The sequence below is a fragment of the Penaeus monodon genome, chromosome 4 (genome assembly GCF_015228065.2).
Source record: "Penaeus monodon isolate SGIC_2016 chromosome 4, NSTDA_Pmon_1, whole genome shotgun sequence".
Classification (NCBI taxonomy): Eukaryota; Metazoa; Arthropoda; class Malacostraca; order Decapoda; family Penaeidae; genus Penaeus; species Penaeus monodon.
Window position 1 is genome coordinate 39,009,708 of NC_051389.1, and position 13,121 is coordinate 39,022,828.

Here is a 13,121-nt window from a genome sequence, read left to right on the forward strand (position 1 = left end):
TGTCTGCTGTCTGTCTGTCTGTCTGTGTATGTCTGTCTGTGTCTGTCGTCTGTCTGTCTGTGTGTCGTCTGTCTGTGTCTGTCTGTCTGTGTCTGTCTGTCTGTGTCTGTCTGTCTGTGTCTGTCTGTCTGTGTCTGTCTGTCTGTGTCTGTCTGTGTCTGTGTCTGTCTGTCTGTGTCTGTCTGTCTGTGTCTGTCTGTTCTGTGTCTCTGTCAGAGAGAGAGAGAGAGAGAGAGTCTGTCTGTCTGTGTCTGTCTGTCTGTGTCTCTCTGTCAGAGAGAGAGAGAGAGAGTCTGTCTGTCTGTGTCTCTGTCTGTCTGTCTGTCTGTCAGAGAGAGAGAGAGAGAGAGAGAGAGAGAGAGAGAGAGAGAGACTTACACACACACACACACACACACACACACACGGGAGTGTCAGTCTGTGCTTGTGTGAAATATATATATGTATATGTATATTGACCATATTTATCATATAGTTTGCAAAGGAAAAGAATTGGCTTGCTCCGTCTCGTCAAAACCTAACTGTATACCCGAAACTCGAGTGTGCGATGGACATTTTGACTGTGACGATGGCAGCGATGAACACCTTTGCAGTCGTTTAATTGATTCCCTGGATAATTTCAAGGTTGGTAATCTTATGTCTTCTTGTGCTGTAAGGCTATCAAACACGCAATAGGATGACGAGATTGTTAGTGTGAAATATTGATGGTGGATGGGTTGTCAAGTGTTCAAGTCAGTGTTGAATTCGAGGGCGAGGCTGAGTAAGGTTGAATTGAAGACGGGGTCAAAGATGAAGGGTTGGGGTAGGCAGGTCAAAGACCTTAGTTTTTTTTTCTTTTATATTGAAGTGGAATTGCATGTTTTCCAAATGTTGCTATTATTTCATATACACTAGATAAATGTACACAACTTTTTCCAACAGGAGCACGAGCCTGTTCGTAACAAAGGTTACGTCCAAGTAAAGAGAAACAACAAATGGTCTATGATGTGTTTCTCAATGCCCTCAGAATCCAACTACCAGCAATATCTTCAATTTCTCCGTGATTATTGTCAGGATATATCTGGGAGTTCTAGGTACGTTTGTTTCAAAAACTTTGTCTGAATTCTTTAATTCTGTGGTGTTAACGCTATTAGAAAAGTTTGTAATTTAGTCTGTCCTCCAATTGAATGGTTTTCTGTAAAAGAAAACCACGGCACTTTGTGGGGGGGGGGGCTACTCTTTTGATACTATAAAGAGTCTACGATAATTCCTTTATCCTTCTTGTGCTCCTTTTAAGGACAATGTAGTATGAATCTAAATTCCTTTAACTCAGTGAACCCCCCTTACCCAAAAAGTGTTGGAGTTCTTTACTTATTACGCATTATGTATTGATTTAAAAAGGCGAAGAACTACTTAATTCAGATGTTTTTTTGCGATTATCAGACGAGAACGCAGAGGTCCATATAGTTTGAATGAGATATTTGTAATAGCATCATAAACTTGTAACATATATACAAATGCCCAGTTTTACTGTCAGAATCGCCTATCGTTTTCTACCAAACAGATGCGGCAAGGAAACTATCAAATTCGTAAATATCAATAAATATACATCGTTAAAATGGTCGCCTCAAATAGACTTCGTGAAAATTAATTTACAAGGAAAATTTGTAGAAATTTTATCCTGTTCCCTCGTGGGTTACTTGAAGTGCGCTCAACCTTGCGGACGTTACCGAAGAACACGCAGGGACGCCAGCGACAGTAAGTACGAAACGCTAATAAGAACAGCATTCACTTTTTAAAACTTCTTCCTATTCATCAGGAAAATCAGGAAACTTTGCGCTTGCTTTTTAATACATTTTTTTCTAACTTCTGTTTGTTTATTAATCTGTATGTATATATACATGTATATACATAGATATGTATGCGTATGCGTGGAAATGTATGACTGCCGCGATAGTCAAGTAGTCAGAACACTGGACTCCGACCCTCGTGGTCCCGAGATCAAATAACTTCTCAATAATGAATTGAGAGAGATCTATGTCCTACAATGGAATCAATGGCTGTAAAAAAAAAGAAAAAAAGTGTAAGTATAAAAGTGTGTGTGTAAGTATAAAAGTGTGTAAGTATAAAAGTGTGTGTGTAAGTATAAAAGTGTGTGTGTAAGTATAAAAGTGTGTGTGTAAGTATAAAAGTGTGTGTGTAAGTATAAAAGTGTGTGTGTAAGTATAAAAGTGTGTGTGTAAGTATAAAAGTGTGTGTGTAAGTATAAAAGTGTGTGTGTAAGTATAAAAGTGTGTGTGTAAGTATAAAAGTGTGTGTGTAAGTATAAAAGTGTGTGTGTAAGTATAAAAGTGTGTGTGTAAGTATAAAAGTGTGTGTGTAAGTATAAAAGTGTGTGTGTAAGTATAAAAGTGTGTGTGTAAGTATAAAAGTGTGTGTGTAAGTATAAAAGTGTGTGTGTAAGTATAAAAGTGTGTGTGTATTATATTTTGTTTATATATATATATATATATATATATATATATATATATATATATATATAATGTGTGTGTGTGTGTGTATGTATTTGATCATGCTTTCCTAATTTCTCTAAATTTCAAGAAATCTCAGATTTAAAAACTGTTTTCCGATTCCAAGCATCGTCACAAATTGCCGTGTATTTGTCTCATACGTATCTTTGTCATCCCAAGCTCCCTCAGGCATGAACAGCTCGTTTGGCGCCGTAACCCCGCCGGCGAGCCACACAGTGCCTCGACTACAGGACGCGGAGCAGGACGACGACGCTCACTGGGAACAGATGTCTCAAAGGTTCCTGAAGCAGGAGCAAGAGCAGGGCCACATGGATTCACGAATAGTAGGCGGTACCATCGCAGACAGGAAGGACTGGCCATTCATCGTTTCAGTGAACTTCAGAGGTTCTCATTTTTGTGGCGGGAGCATCATCACTGCTGAATGGGTTCTGTCAGCTGCCCATTGCTTATACGAGTATGTATTAGATAGTGCTCTGTATTTCAAAAGGCTGCTAGTGTGTCCTGGGAAACGTGTATTGTCTTCGTAACTACTTTGATTCACAGCCTAGATTAGAATGCTGAAGAGTATGGTAAAGCTTCAGTAATATTCCTTTAAATGTCTATATTACCCCAGACGGTTCTCGCGAAAAGAACTAAACACCATTCAAAGCAAGTCTTGGCTGTAACTATTAGTAAAGATAATTTCTAGGAACACTTGTTTTGTCACTTTCTCCTAATGTCTAGTTAGTGTATTCTATTGATCGGCCCCATCGTTAGGCACTCCTGCTTAGATCATGAGGATATGTTACTGCATTGCTAGTATGTCCTTTGTATGCTCCCATAAAATGATATTGATATTGAGGATGATAATACAATAAATACAGCAATCTAAATGTGTAGAACACAACACATGTTGATTACTTGAAAACAGTTACTAGCGAATGGGAATATGTAAACATTTAAATGTATAGCCATATCTGTATCGCAATTAATTCTTTGAAATAAATACGATTTTCCTCCCAGTTTGAAAACCGTACTGAAGGATTATGTGATCGAGGTACAGGCTGGCATGTTTAGACGGTTCTCCTGGTCGCCGTACGAGCAAACGTCAACAGTATCTCATGTCGTGTTCCATCCCGGTTATAATGCTTATTCTTCAGACAACGACATCATGGTGATGAAGATGACAACTCCATTCCACTTTAACAGGTGATTTAAACCCACATGCAAGAGCACATTGTAAAGTAATTAGTACTCTGTACTCTTGGGTATTTGCAGTTTGCACGCAGTATCATGAAATGAACGTTTTTTTTCCAAATTACTAATTAGTTTGAAAACATGTTGAAGACGGTCATTAGGATGTCAATAATCGTCTCGCGCAGCTAGTTAACACTGTGGAAAAATATCCTTCATATGCTGCCGTTGAGGAACAATTTTTTGTTGAATTATAAAATATCAATTCCAAGATCATGGTTACAGATGTAAGAAGTGTAATTTTGAGCATGGGTGAGCGCAAGCGTTGCTTAACGTTTGATACTTTAAGTTGACTTAGAATTAGTCATAATTTTACTCACGGCTCAATATCTTGAAAGTTTACATTTATTTAGTAGGGTTGATAATTGTCTGGCTTTCTCAATCCCCAGGTGGGTGCAGCCTATTGCTTTGGCAAATAAACACGATGTTGTAGACAAAATGTGCAGTGTGGCAGGCTGGGGCGCACTTACGGAAAGGGGAAGATTGCGTATGTAAATTTTTCACTTTGCATTGCACATTTTCACACCGGTTTATAGGTCATAAAGCAGATGGTTATTTCAGCATCAACAATAAGAATTATATATTTCAGCCAACGAATTGCAAGAAGTGGATGTTCCTTTACATGATAAGTGTCCTGTAATTTACAAGGTGCCTAACGTCCATTTTTTGTGTGCTGGTTATCGCAAAGGGGGGAAGGATTCATGTCAAGGAGATTCCGGAGGGCCACTGATATGTAACAGGTATTTTTTTCTTGTAAAAATGTCTTTATTTGCTGTAAGATTTTAGTGATATTCAATGTTGTTGTCTACACACTTGGTTCTGTTTTTTCTTCGTTAAATAAACGAAAGTTTGTTCTGTCAGCAACAAGAAAGGCTGGGAATTATATGGTGTGGTATCCTTTGGAATCGGTTGTGCAAGAAGGGGTTATCCAGGGGCCTATACGAAAGTGCCTTTTTACTACAGGTGGATCAATTCGGCGATGCGTAAGTACACACTAAAATGCTTATATCTGTGGGTTTTATTAATCTTGAAAGTATAACATTCACTCATTTTAAGCCACTAAAAGAAATTTATAGAAGATCAATAAAAGGTACATTAAAAGACGTGAATAAATGTTTGTACATACAGAATGTTAATATCAATGTGTAATATGACCATTGTATCTACAGGCATGAAGTCTAAGGACATGCTTTCACTTCGGCAGACGTGTGGCAATAGCTGCTGGCTTAGGTTGGGTTCATGTCTCTTCAGTCGCTGTAGTGTAAGTGAGACGGGGTTGAAAATGCATGTTCAGTCTTGAATGAAGGAAGAGAACAAGCAAAGTGTACATATGGCAGTTAACAAGGCATTGTTCCTCTCCCTCCCCCAGAATAATTGCTGGGAAATGAATACAAGGTGCAAACCTAGTAAAATCGGCGCTACATCATATCCGTTCCATAAATCGGCAGCATTGTCTCAACCAGTAGAGGTTCAGTTTACAAAACGTAAGTGTTCTTTATATTCAAAGACCTTTCCCCTGCAGCCATCCATATTGAAGATTTTTGGGCATGGGGTAATTATGAATATTTCTAGCTTGTCCGGAAGGTATGTCGTCATGCATAGCATCAGACGAATGCTATTTTCCAAAGCAAAGGTGTGATCGGGAGGTTAACTGCAACGATATGTCCGATGAACTGAATTGTACCTGTCTCATGCGCACTGCAAATGAGTACCAGTGTGATGGGTACCCGGACTGCCCTGACTTCTCGGATGAGCATCATTGTGTGAATAGAGACAAAGGTAGGTGTTTTAATTAGTGAGAAAAGAGTGAGTAGATCAAGCATTTGCTTGATTTACTCAGTATACCATTGTACATCTTGATCAGCTAATTACACCATGATTTCCTATCTTCGTCCATAGGATGCAGTGAGGGAGAAATGTGGTGCACGCAAGCAGGGACACATACCTGTGTGAATAATGATAAACTCTGTGACGGAGTAAAAGACTGTGATGATAACTTGGATGAGCATCTGTGCATGCGCCTGGTTTCCAACATTCATGATTCTAGTGTAAGCAATTCCAGAGAAAGGCGTTGATATTAGATATTCATAAAGTACAGTAAAGTCACGATCCAGAGTTTCTGAATTCCCTCCCTCTCCCTGACACTCGTTTACTCGCCGAGTTAAGAGGCTGTCACAATACTCCCAGGTATGAATTAGCCACGAGATATTGGGTGATTTGCCCTGCTCCAGCTGTCCGTCGTGGTTGATCCATTTCATAGCTGTTTGGGGGTGAGTGGGACTGGGGCTGTTTGTCGGGGGGGGGGGGGGTGAGTGGGACTGGGGCTGTTTGTCGGGGGGGGGGGTGAGTGGGAGTGGGGCTGTTTGTCTGGGGGGGGGGGGGTTGAGTGGGAGTGGGGCTGTGTCTGGGGGGGGGGGGTTGAGTGGGAGTGGGGCTGTTTGTGGGGGGGGGTGAGTGGGAGTGGGGCTGTTTGTCTGGGGGGGGGGTGAGTGGGAGTGGGGCTGTTTGTCTGGGGGGGGGTGAGTGGGAGTGGGGCTGTTTGTCTGGGGGGGGGGTGAGTGGGAGTGGGGCTGTTTGGCTGGGGGGGGGGTGAGTGGGAGTGGGGCTGTTTGGCTGGGGGGGGGGTGAGAGTACGCTGCTTGAATATATACATGTTCCGGATGTGCTTGCCGTAGAGCAGTGCATAGATTAAGGTCTGGGACTGTTTCATCGCACCTTTTGTACCTGTCAGGGACAATGACCAATCAGCAAGCTGTGACGTCACTCCCGAAGATGGGACGTGCAAACCTGGCTGGTAAAGACTGATATATACAGCAAAAATATCCACATTATTACACACATAATCGCCATGTTTACATACCACGGAATAGGAGGCATCTCGTGGGGTAGTGTGAGCACTTTTCGGTATCACGGGACTAGGTAGGACAGGGAACCAGTTGGACCAGCTGGTGTGACACAGCAATGTTACATGAAACAGAAGGGTTGGTGGGGAGGGGTCTGGGAAGGGATCTATGTAAAGGGTGAGGGTGTCAACTATTTACTTATCAAATCTTATCAGTGCATGTCGTTCTATTTCATTATGACCTGTGTATACCACTTTTGAGTACATGATTGGTAGAAAATGGTAAAGAGAATCCATGAATCCATTATGCAATGGATCAACACAGCATTACAACATACAACTATAGCATGAACAATTGGATTGTTCACATAGGCTTGCTGCAACCTACGTTAGCGTTCCTGTATGGTTGATATTATACGGCCGACTGGGGCGCGGCTCAGGCCGAGGCTCCTGGCGACTGATCATTCACGTGATGTTCCTTGAATTTTGTAATTCTCCTTGTCAACTATTCATTCTCTCGGCTTACTTTCTCTGAATTAACTTGCTGTAACCAATGTTTGCAAGAGATTCATGGCTGAGCACAGTGAATAAACAACATTGTCGTAGACACTCGAAGGCTTAGTTATCACCACGCGAACAACTTGTTTGTTATAATTAACTATTTGTTTGAGTATTTTGGTCTTAGCATATACAATTCACTGAGCATGTTTGTAATTTAAATATTTGCTTGTCTGGCGATCATGATTTTGTGTAATATCTAATTCCTTATTAACTTTTGAGATACTGAATAGTTCATTACTTTCATAATGATTGCTATTTTGTTTTATGGCATTTGATTCTTGTTTTCATCAAATTTGATGATTGATATAACATTGATTCATATTGGTCTAGTATATTTAAAGATTTGAGAACCTAGATAATGTCTTAAATATTTTTTTTGTCATGTAATGTTTGGTATTGTAATTGATAATCTTCAGTTAATAACTGTATTGATTTTTACAGACTTAACTCCAACCTGGAATTGCACTAAGTAATGATAATATTGTCAGTTTGATATTACTGATTAATTATTTAATTGCACTATAATTAATGGACATTTAAACGTTTATCAATCTAAAATAAGTTTTGATACTGAAGAGTATTTATTAAAATGTGGAGTAGGGGGCCACAACATCGTTATGATCAAATTGTGGTCTAGTCGAGTGGAGCCGCTTATTGTGTAACAGACATTAACGACTTAATATTTTGCAGGATTCATTCGTCATAAAGCGATCAGGCTTTTTGCAAATAAAGAGGATGGGCCTTTGGCTGCCTTTTTGTTCATCCCGGCTACAAAGTTATGCTGCTTTAGTAAGCAAAGTGTGCAGCGATATAGTTGGACGTGAAAAGTGAGTGATTTTCTCCACTTTACCAGGATTGCCAACTAAATTTTCGAATTGTAGGTTGACAATGGCCATTCTATGATTAACTTAATAGTACATCAGAGCTTCATTTCTTCTTCATTGTACCTTTCTTTCCAAAGTCAAATAGTTTAATTTTGCTCTCAGAATTTGCTGCTTGTTTAGGCTATATTCACTCGATATAAACCTGAAGCAAATTGCATTTGAAGAAAAAACACCATTCTATGAAATTGACAGGGCAAAGATGATTGGATCTAATCAAAGCTGACCCATGTTTTACGCAGTGTTTGATTAAAGTGGCGATTACCAACTAGCAATTTGACACTTTAACTTCCAAAGGGGAGGAATGCTTATGAAGTTTACAAAGCAGCATAGCTGTTCATTAACAATATAAACAGATCCAAAACATATTACTAAACCCTGCATTGATTTTATCACCAGTAATGGCTCCCATACTTCCCACCTGAAACCCATCCAAACGTTGAACGAACTAAAATCGAAGACTTGGACAAGACTTTCCTTCCGCAACAGCAGTCTTATTGTGGCAAATACATGCGACAGCAACCTCGGCCTCCTGATAGCATGTGCTGAACCCAAATGTGGAAGCCAGTATGCATACCATACCATGTACAAGAGTGGTGGTTATAGCTCGGAATCGGGTAAATGTTTTTGTAGTCATACTCTCGATCAGTATATTTTGCAATAGCCATATATCACATTGCTACGCATTGCCCATGTCTGTATTATTTGCTAATGTGATTTTTAACAATCTAATTATCGGAAACTTTCGTTTTTAAGAAATACCATTGTTATTCTGAACTGTATATGATTAAAATCCTTCTCTTTCCAGCACAATCTGGGCATTTTCTCGGCTCAAAATATTTCCTCGGTTTGGGTGGCAGGTCAGGGTTGGCCAATGCTATGGCCATGTCGAATGCTGAACCCGAAATGTGGGGTTTCTTGGTGATGATATTGCGGGAAGGTCTGCCTACCTGCCTTGGCTCCATTCTCGACTCGAGGTGGATCTTAACAGCTGCTGCGTGTGTTGAAGAGTATGTATCAATGTAATGAGTATATCCCAGGTAATAGGTAAGGTACCACTAATGTCAAGTTCAGGTTAAAAAATCGATTTGTATCCCCGAAACACTTACTGTGTATTTGAGTACTAAATACATCCAGCGTACTAAATACATTGCGACGCAGCGCCCACAAGTCCTAAACCTTTTATAATAATTTTCTTTTTGCACTCATATTAGTAGGTGCAAGTATTCAAGATAGCCCTGATTTACATAGAACAGCATGGTATATCTCTAGATATACGTTCTGAATATTAAATCCTTCAATTATAGATTTTATGTGGTCATCTTCCTTAGGTACGACCAGTACTTCTACGAGGTCAAAGCTGGAATGTTGCGAAGGAATTCAACGTCTCCCTATGAACAGATTTCCAGTGTTAATGAAATTGTTAGCAATAAACATGGACAGCTTGCCCTCCTCAGGCTAGCAATTCCACTCCATCTGAACAGGTATATGAAGTAAAACTAGAGCAGGTTATTCAACATGACATATTTGTCTGATAGAACAACTCTAGATTGACTAGAGATTGCACTTCCCACTTTTCCACACTTAAACCTTGGTGTTACTATCCTGCTCGCTCTGGTTCCTGAGCCACTCGACTACTAAGTAATTGTAGTAAATGGGTCATTGACAGTTTAAAAGAGGTCGATTTTAAATGAGCATTTATATAATTGCTCATGGTTTTGGTGTAAATTTTGCAAACACTCGATGCAATGTTTATTATATATTGAAAATGTTTAAACAATTTCCTAATCTAACTTTCCATTAACTTTACCAATGATATCCGTTAAATGCATTTATACAAATAAAAATGTGAATTTCAGTCCACCAGACGACTGGTTTCTTAATGACACATTGCGTGTACCCCACAGCACAGCCCTCACAACTGTAAATTAATTACCCTACCTATTCAATTAGGTGGGTGCGGCCAGTGTGTGCAATTGATAGTGAAATAATCGAGGTCGACACTGATTGCACCATAGCAGGCTGGACCAACATGCAAGGAGAAAACTGTAAGCAGTGCTATTTTCTAAAAGATAGACAAATGAATAAAAATTAAGATAGAAACGGAATAAGCATTTCAAACTGATCATTATGGTACATTTTGCCCTCAGATGACCATCTCCAGCAATCAACCTTGAAGACAATATCGTGTACCGCTATAAACAAGGACCGCCAATTGTGTGTTGACGGTGATCACGCAGGGAAGAACCTTCCTGGGACTCCGCTCATGTGCCGCAGGTTTACCCAATTCTGTTTTTGAATAATTGTTGAAGGTCTTTGCTATATATTTTGAATTAAGCTTTGTTTTTTTACATTCCAATTTGGAACTGCAAACTTGGATTTCGTTGAGTATAAGCTACAGTTGGTGCTAAAGCAGAACGTTATTTTGACAGAGGAGAAGAGTGGCACCTACGTGGTGTATTGTCAGGTGGATACACTGAGGAATACCAAAATAGAATCTCTACAATCTCCAGTTTTAATCAGTGGATTGAAAATCGTCAAAGTAATAGACTATTACATGTGTGCTTTAGTGGAATATGAAGTCTCTCCCTGGTTATCTTTGATGCTACTTATCAGTTAGATATTTTTCTCGATCGTTATTTATTACATGCCACTTTTCAGGTTATATTAACAGGAACCACAGCAATGTCACAAAAGGTCCAAAACCCCGATGTGCATTAGGAACCTGCTTTTCGCCGCTCGGATCTTGTCAGTCCGTCGTCGCGCAATGCAACTCGCAAGTGAGTGATATGTGCTCAGGTGGTGTCTAATAAAACAAGGTTACTGTAGTAAGATGGAAACTCAAGCACCGATTTTTTTTTTTCTGAATCCTTTGCTCTCTCTCTCTCTCTCTCTCTCTCTCTCTCTCTCTCTCTCTCTCTCTCTCTCTCTCTCTCTCTCTCTCTCTCTCTCTCTCTCTCTCTGTAAGATTGCGCTCTCTCTCTCTCTCTCTCTGTAAGATTGCGCTCTCTCTCTCTCTCTCTCTCTGTAAGATTGCGCTCTCTCTCTCTCTCTCTGTAAGATTGCGCTCTCTCTCTCTCTCTCTCTGTAAGATTGCGCGCTCTCTCTCTCTCTCTCTGTAAGATTGCGCTCTCTCTCTCTCTCTCTCTGTAAGATTGCGCTTCTTTTTTTCTCCTCTCTCTGAAAATTTGCCTCTCCTCCTCTCTCCTGAAAGTTTTTCGCCCCCTCTCTCCTCTCTCTGAAGATTGCCTCTCTCTCTCTCTTGAAAATTTTGCGCTCTCTTCTCTCTGTAAGTTGCGCTCTCCTTCTCTTCGAAAGTTTGCCCCTCTCTTCCCCTCTCGAAGATTGCGCTCTCCCTTTTCCTCTTTTTTAAGATTGGCTCTCTCTCTCTTCTGTTAGATTGCGCTCTCTCTTTTCTCTGTAAGATTGCGCTCCTCTCTCTCTCTGAAGTTTGCGCTCCTCTTCTCTTCGTAAGATTCGCTCTCTCTCTCTCTCTCTGTAGATTGCGCTCTCCTTTCCTCTCTAAATTGCGCTCTCTCCCTCCTCTCTCTCCTCTGAAAAGTTGCGCTCTCTTCTCTCTCCCCTTCTGAAAGATTGCGCTCTCTCTCCTCTCCTTTTAAAGATTGCGCTCTCTCTCTCTCTCTCTCTTAAAATTGCGCTTTTCCTCTCTCTCTCTCTGTAAGTTTGCGCTCTCTTTTTCTCCTCCTCTTCTCTCTCTCTCTCTCTCTTTTCTCTCCTCCTTCTCTCCCCTTCTCTCTCTTCCTCTCTCTCCTTTTTTTCTCTTTCTCTCTTTCTCTCTTTCTCTTTCTTTTTCTTTTTTCCTCTCTCTTTCTCTCTCTCTAAAAAACTGTTGTTATTTTAACAATTTATTTTTTAAAAAGGTACGTTTTTACCCATAAAAGTCGAAAATTTTAAGCAGGTATAAACAAATTGAAATAAAAAAAAATTCCTGCGGTTTTTCAGGTCTTTTCGATCGTGTAAAACTTTTATTTGTACAACAAGGCTTTTGGAGTAACCCGTCTCGTTTCTTTTTTTTTAAATCCCTTTTAAAATGGGTTTTTAGTTTTTTGTAATATTCCGCTTGAAAGACTTTCACCCATTTCCTTAGAAAAAAAAAAAGCTTAAATTTTTGTCGTCTGTTTTCCGGGTTTGTTTTAGACTTGCAAGATGAGTCTCAATGTGAAATTTCTCTTGATCCTTCACAAAAGAACAAAATTGAAAAACCAAGCTTCGGGCTAAAATGGATTACCAATAAAGAAAAAAATCCTGCCGAGGCAGCTTAGCGCAACTACGTCTGGACAAAGTAAACCTGCTGTTGTTCCAGGGGAAGTGATGAAAACATAGTAGCTAGGGGGGAGGTTCCAATGCAGGGAGCCTCTTTGAAATGGAATTTTTTTAGCTGTCATTTTTAAGTTACTTCAAAAATTTTAGGGTTTAATTTATTTCTGTATATTTAAAATATTTAAATTCTTTATTTATTTCCCTATTTTTTGAAAATTTTCCCACGTATACATTTATTTTTCAAAAGCTTTTTTTCCCCTCAGCCCCCAGAATTTTCCCCGTTAGGGGAAAGATGTGATGGGACCCCCCAGTGTCGCGACCAATCAGACAGCACAGTTGTTCATGCCTTGCAGACTTCGCTTTGTAAAAACCTGGTCTAGAAAACGAGGGTTTTTACGATTGCTTCGATGGACGACGAATTTTTGTCAGTAAGTGAAAGCTAAGCGGGCCAAATTTTGTTTTATTTGGACACCCACTCACTAAGATTTGCATGACACACAAAAGGGGGCTTTTTTTGTAAAATCTAAATTAAATGTCTAAAGGAGACTATCATTTTTCGTGTGAATTTTTTTTTCAGTTTTTACGGAATAAATTAAGTTTTAAGCAAAAATTCTAAAAACAAGAAAAGAAAACACAAAAATTTAAACAAATGTTCGTAATATAATTCTAGATATAAAACCCTAATTAAAGGGAGAATGTACTGTTCGGTAAAAAAGTCGGCTGACCACGGGGGTCCTCGGTTGGTTATGAGGACCTGACCCGATTCAATAAAAGCTTATAACAAATAGGGAATGGGGCTTCTTTGGGCCATCT

The 13,121-nt window shown here is 39.8% G+C and overlaps 2 protein-coding genes across 2 annotated transcripts in view; one reads left to right on the forward strand and one right to left on the reverse strand.

Moving 5' to 3' along the window:
- Nucleotides 1–471, reverse strand: part of LOC119572553 (sortilin-related receptor-like) — a 12,339-nt gene extending 11,868 nt beyond the window's left edge. The window contains exon 1 of the mRNA XM_037919657.1: nt 460–471. Within this exon, the coding sequence (XP_037775585.1) occupies nt 460–471 (12 nt within the window). The remainder of the gene's footprint in view (nt 1–459) is intronic.
- Nucleotides 472–475: 4 nt separating this feature from the next.
- Nucleotides 476–12,245, forward strand: LOC119572202 (serine protease nudel-like; the record flags this gene model as incomplete). Its single annotated transcript, XM_037919177.1, is given in 21 exon segments — nt 476–624; nt 922–1,073; nt 1,544–1,737; nt 2,670–2,964; nt 3,513–3,698; nt 4,133–4,230; nt 4,333–4,483; nt 4,605–4,726; nt 4,913–5,004; nt 5,113–5,227; nt 5,316–5,522; nt 5,643–5,791; nt 7,837–7,973; nt 8,427–8,644; nt 8,836–9,037; nt 9,359–9,511; nt 9,981–10,075; nt 10,178–10,304; nt 10,460–10,569; nt 10,689–10,814; nt 12,181–12,245. Coding segments are annotated over 21 exon segments (3,083 nt in total), but the record flags the coding sequence as incomplete, so codon positions are not given.
- Between the last annotated feature and the right edge of the window lie 876 nt (nt 12,246–13,121).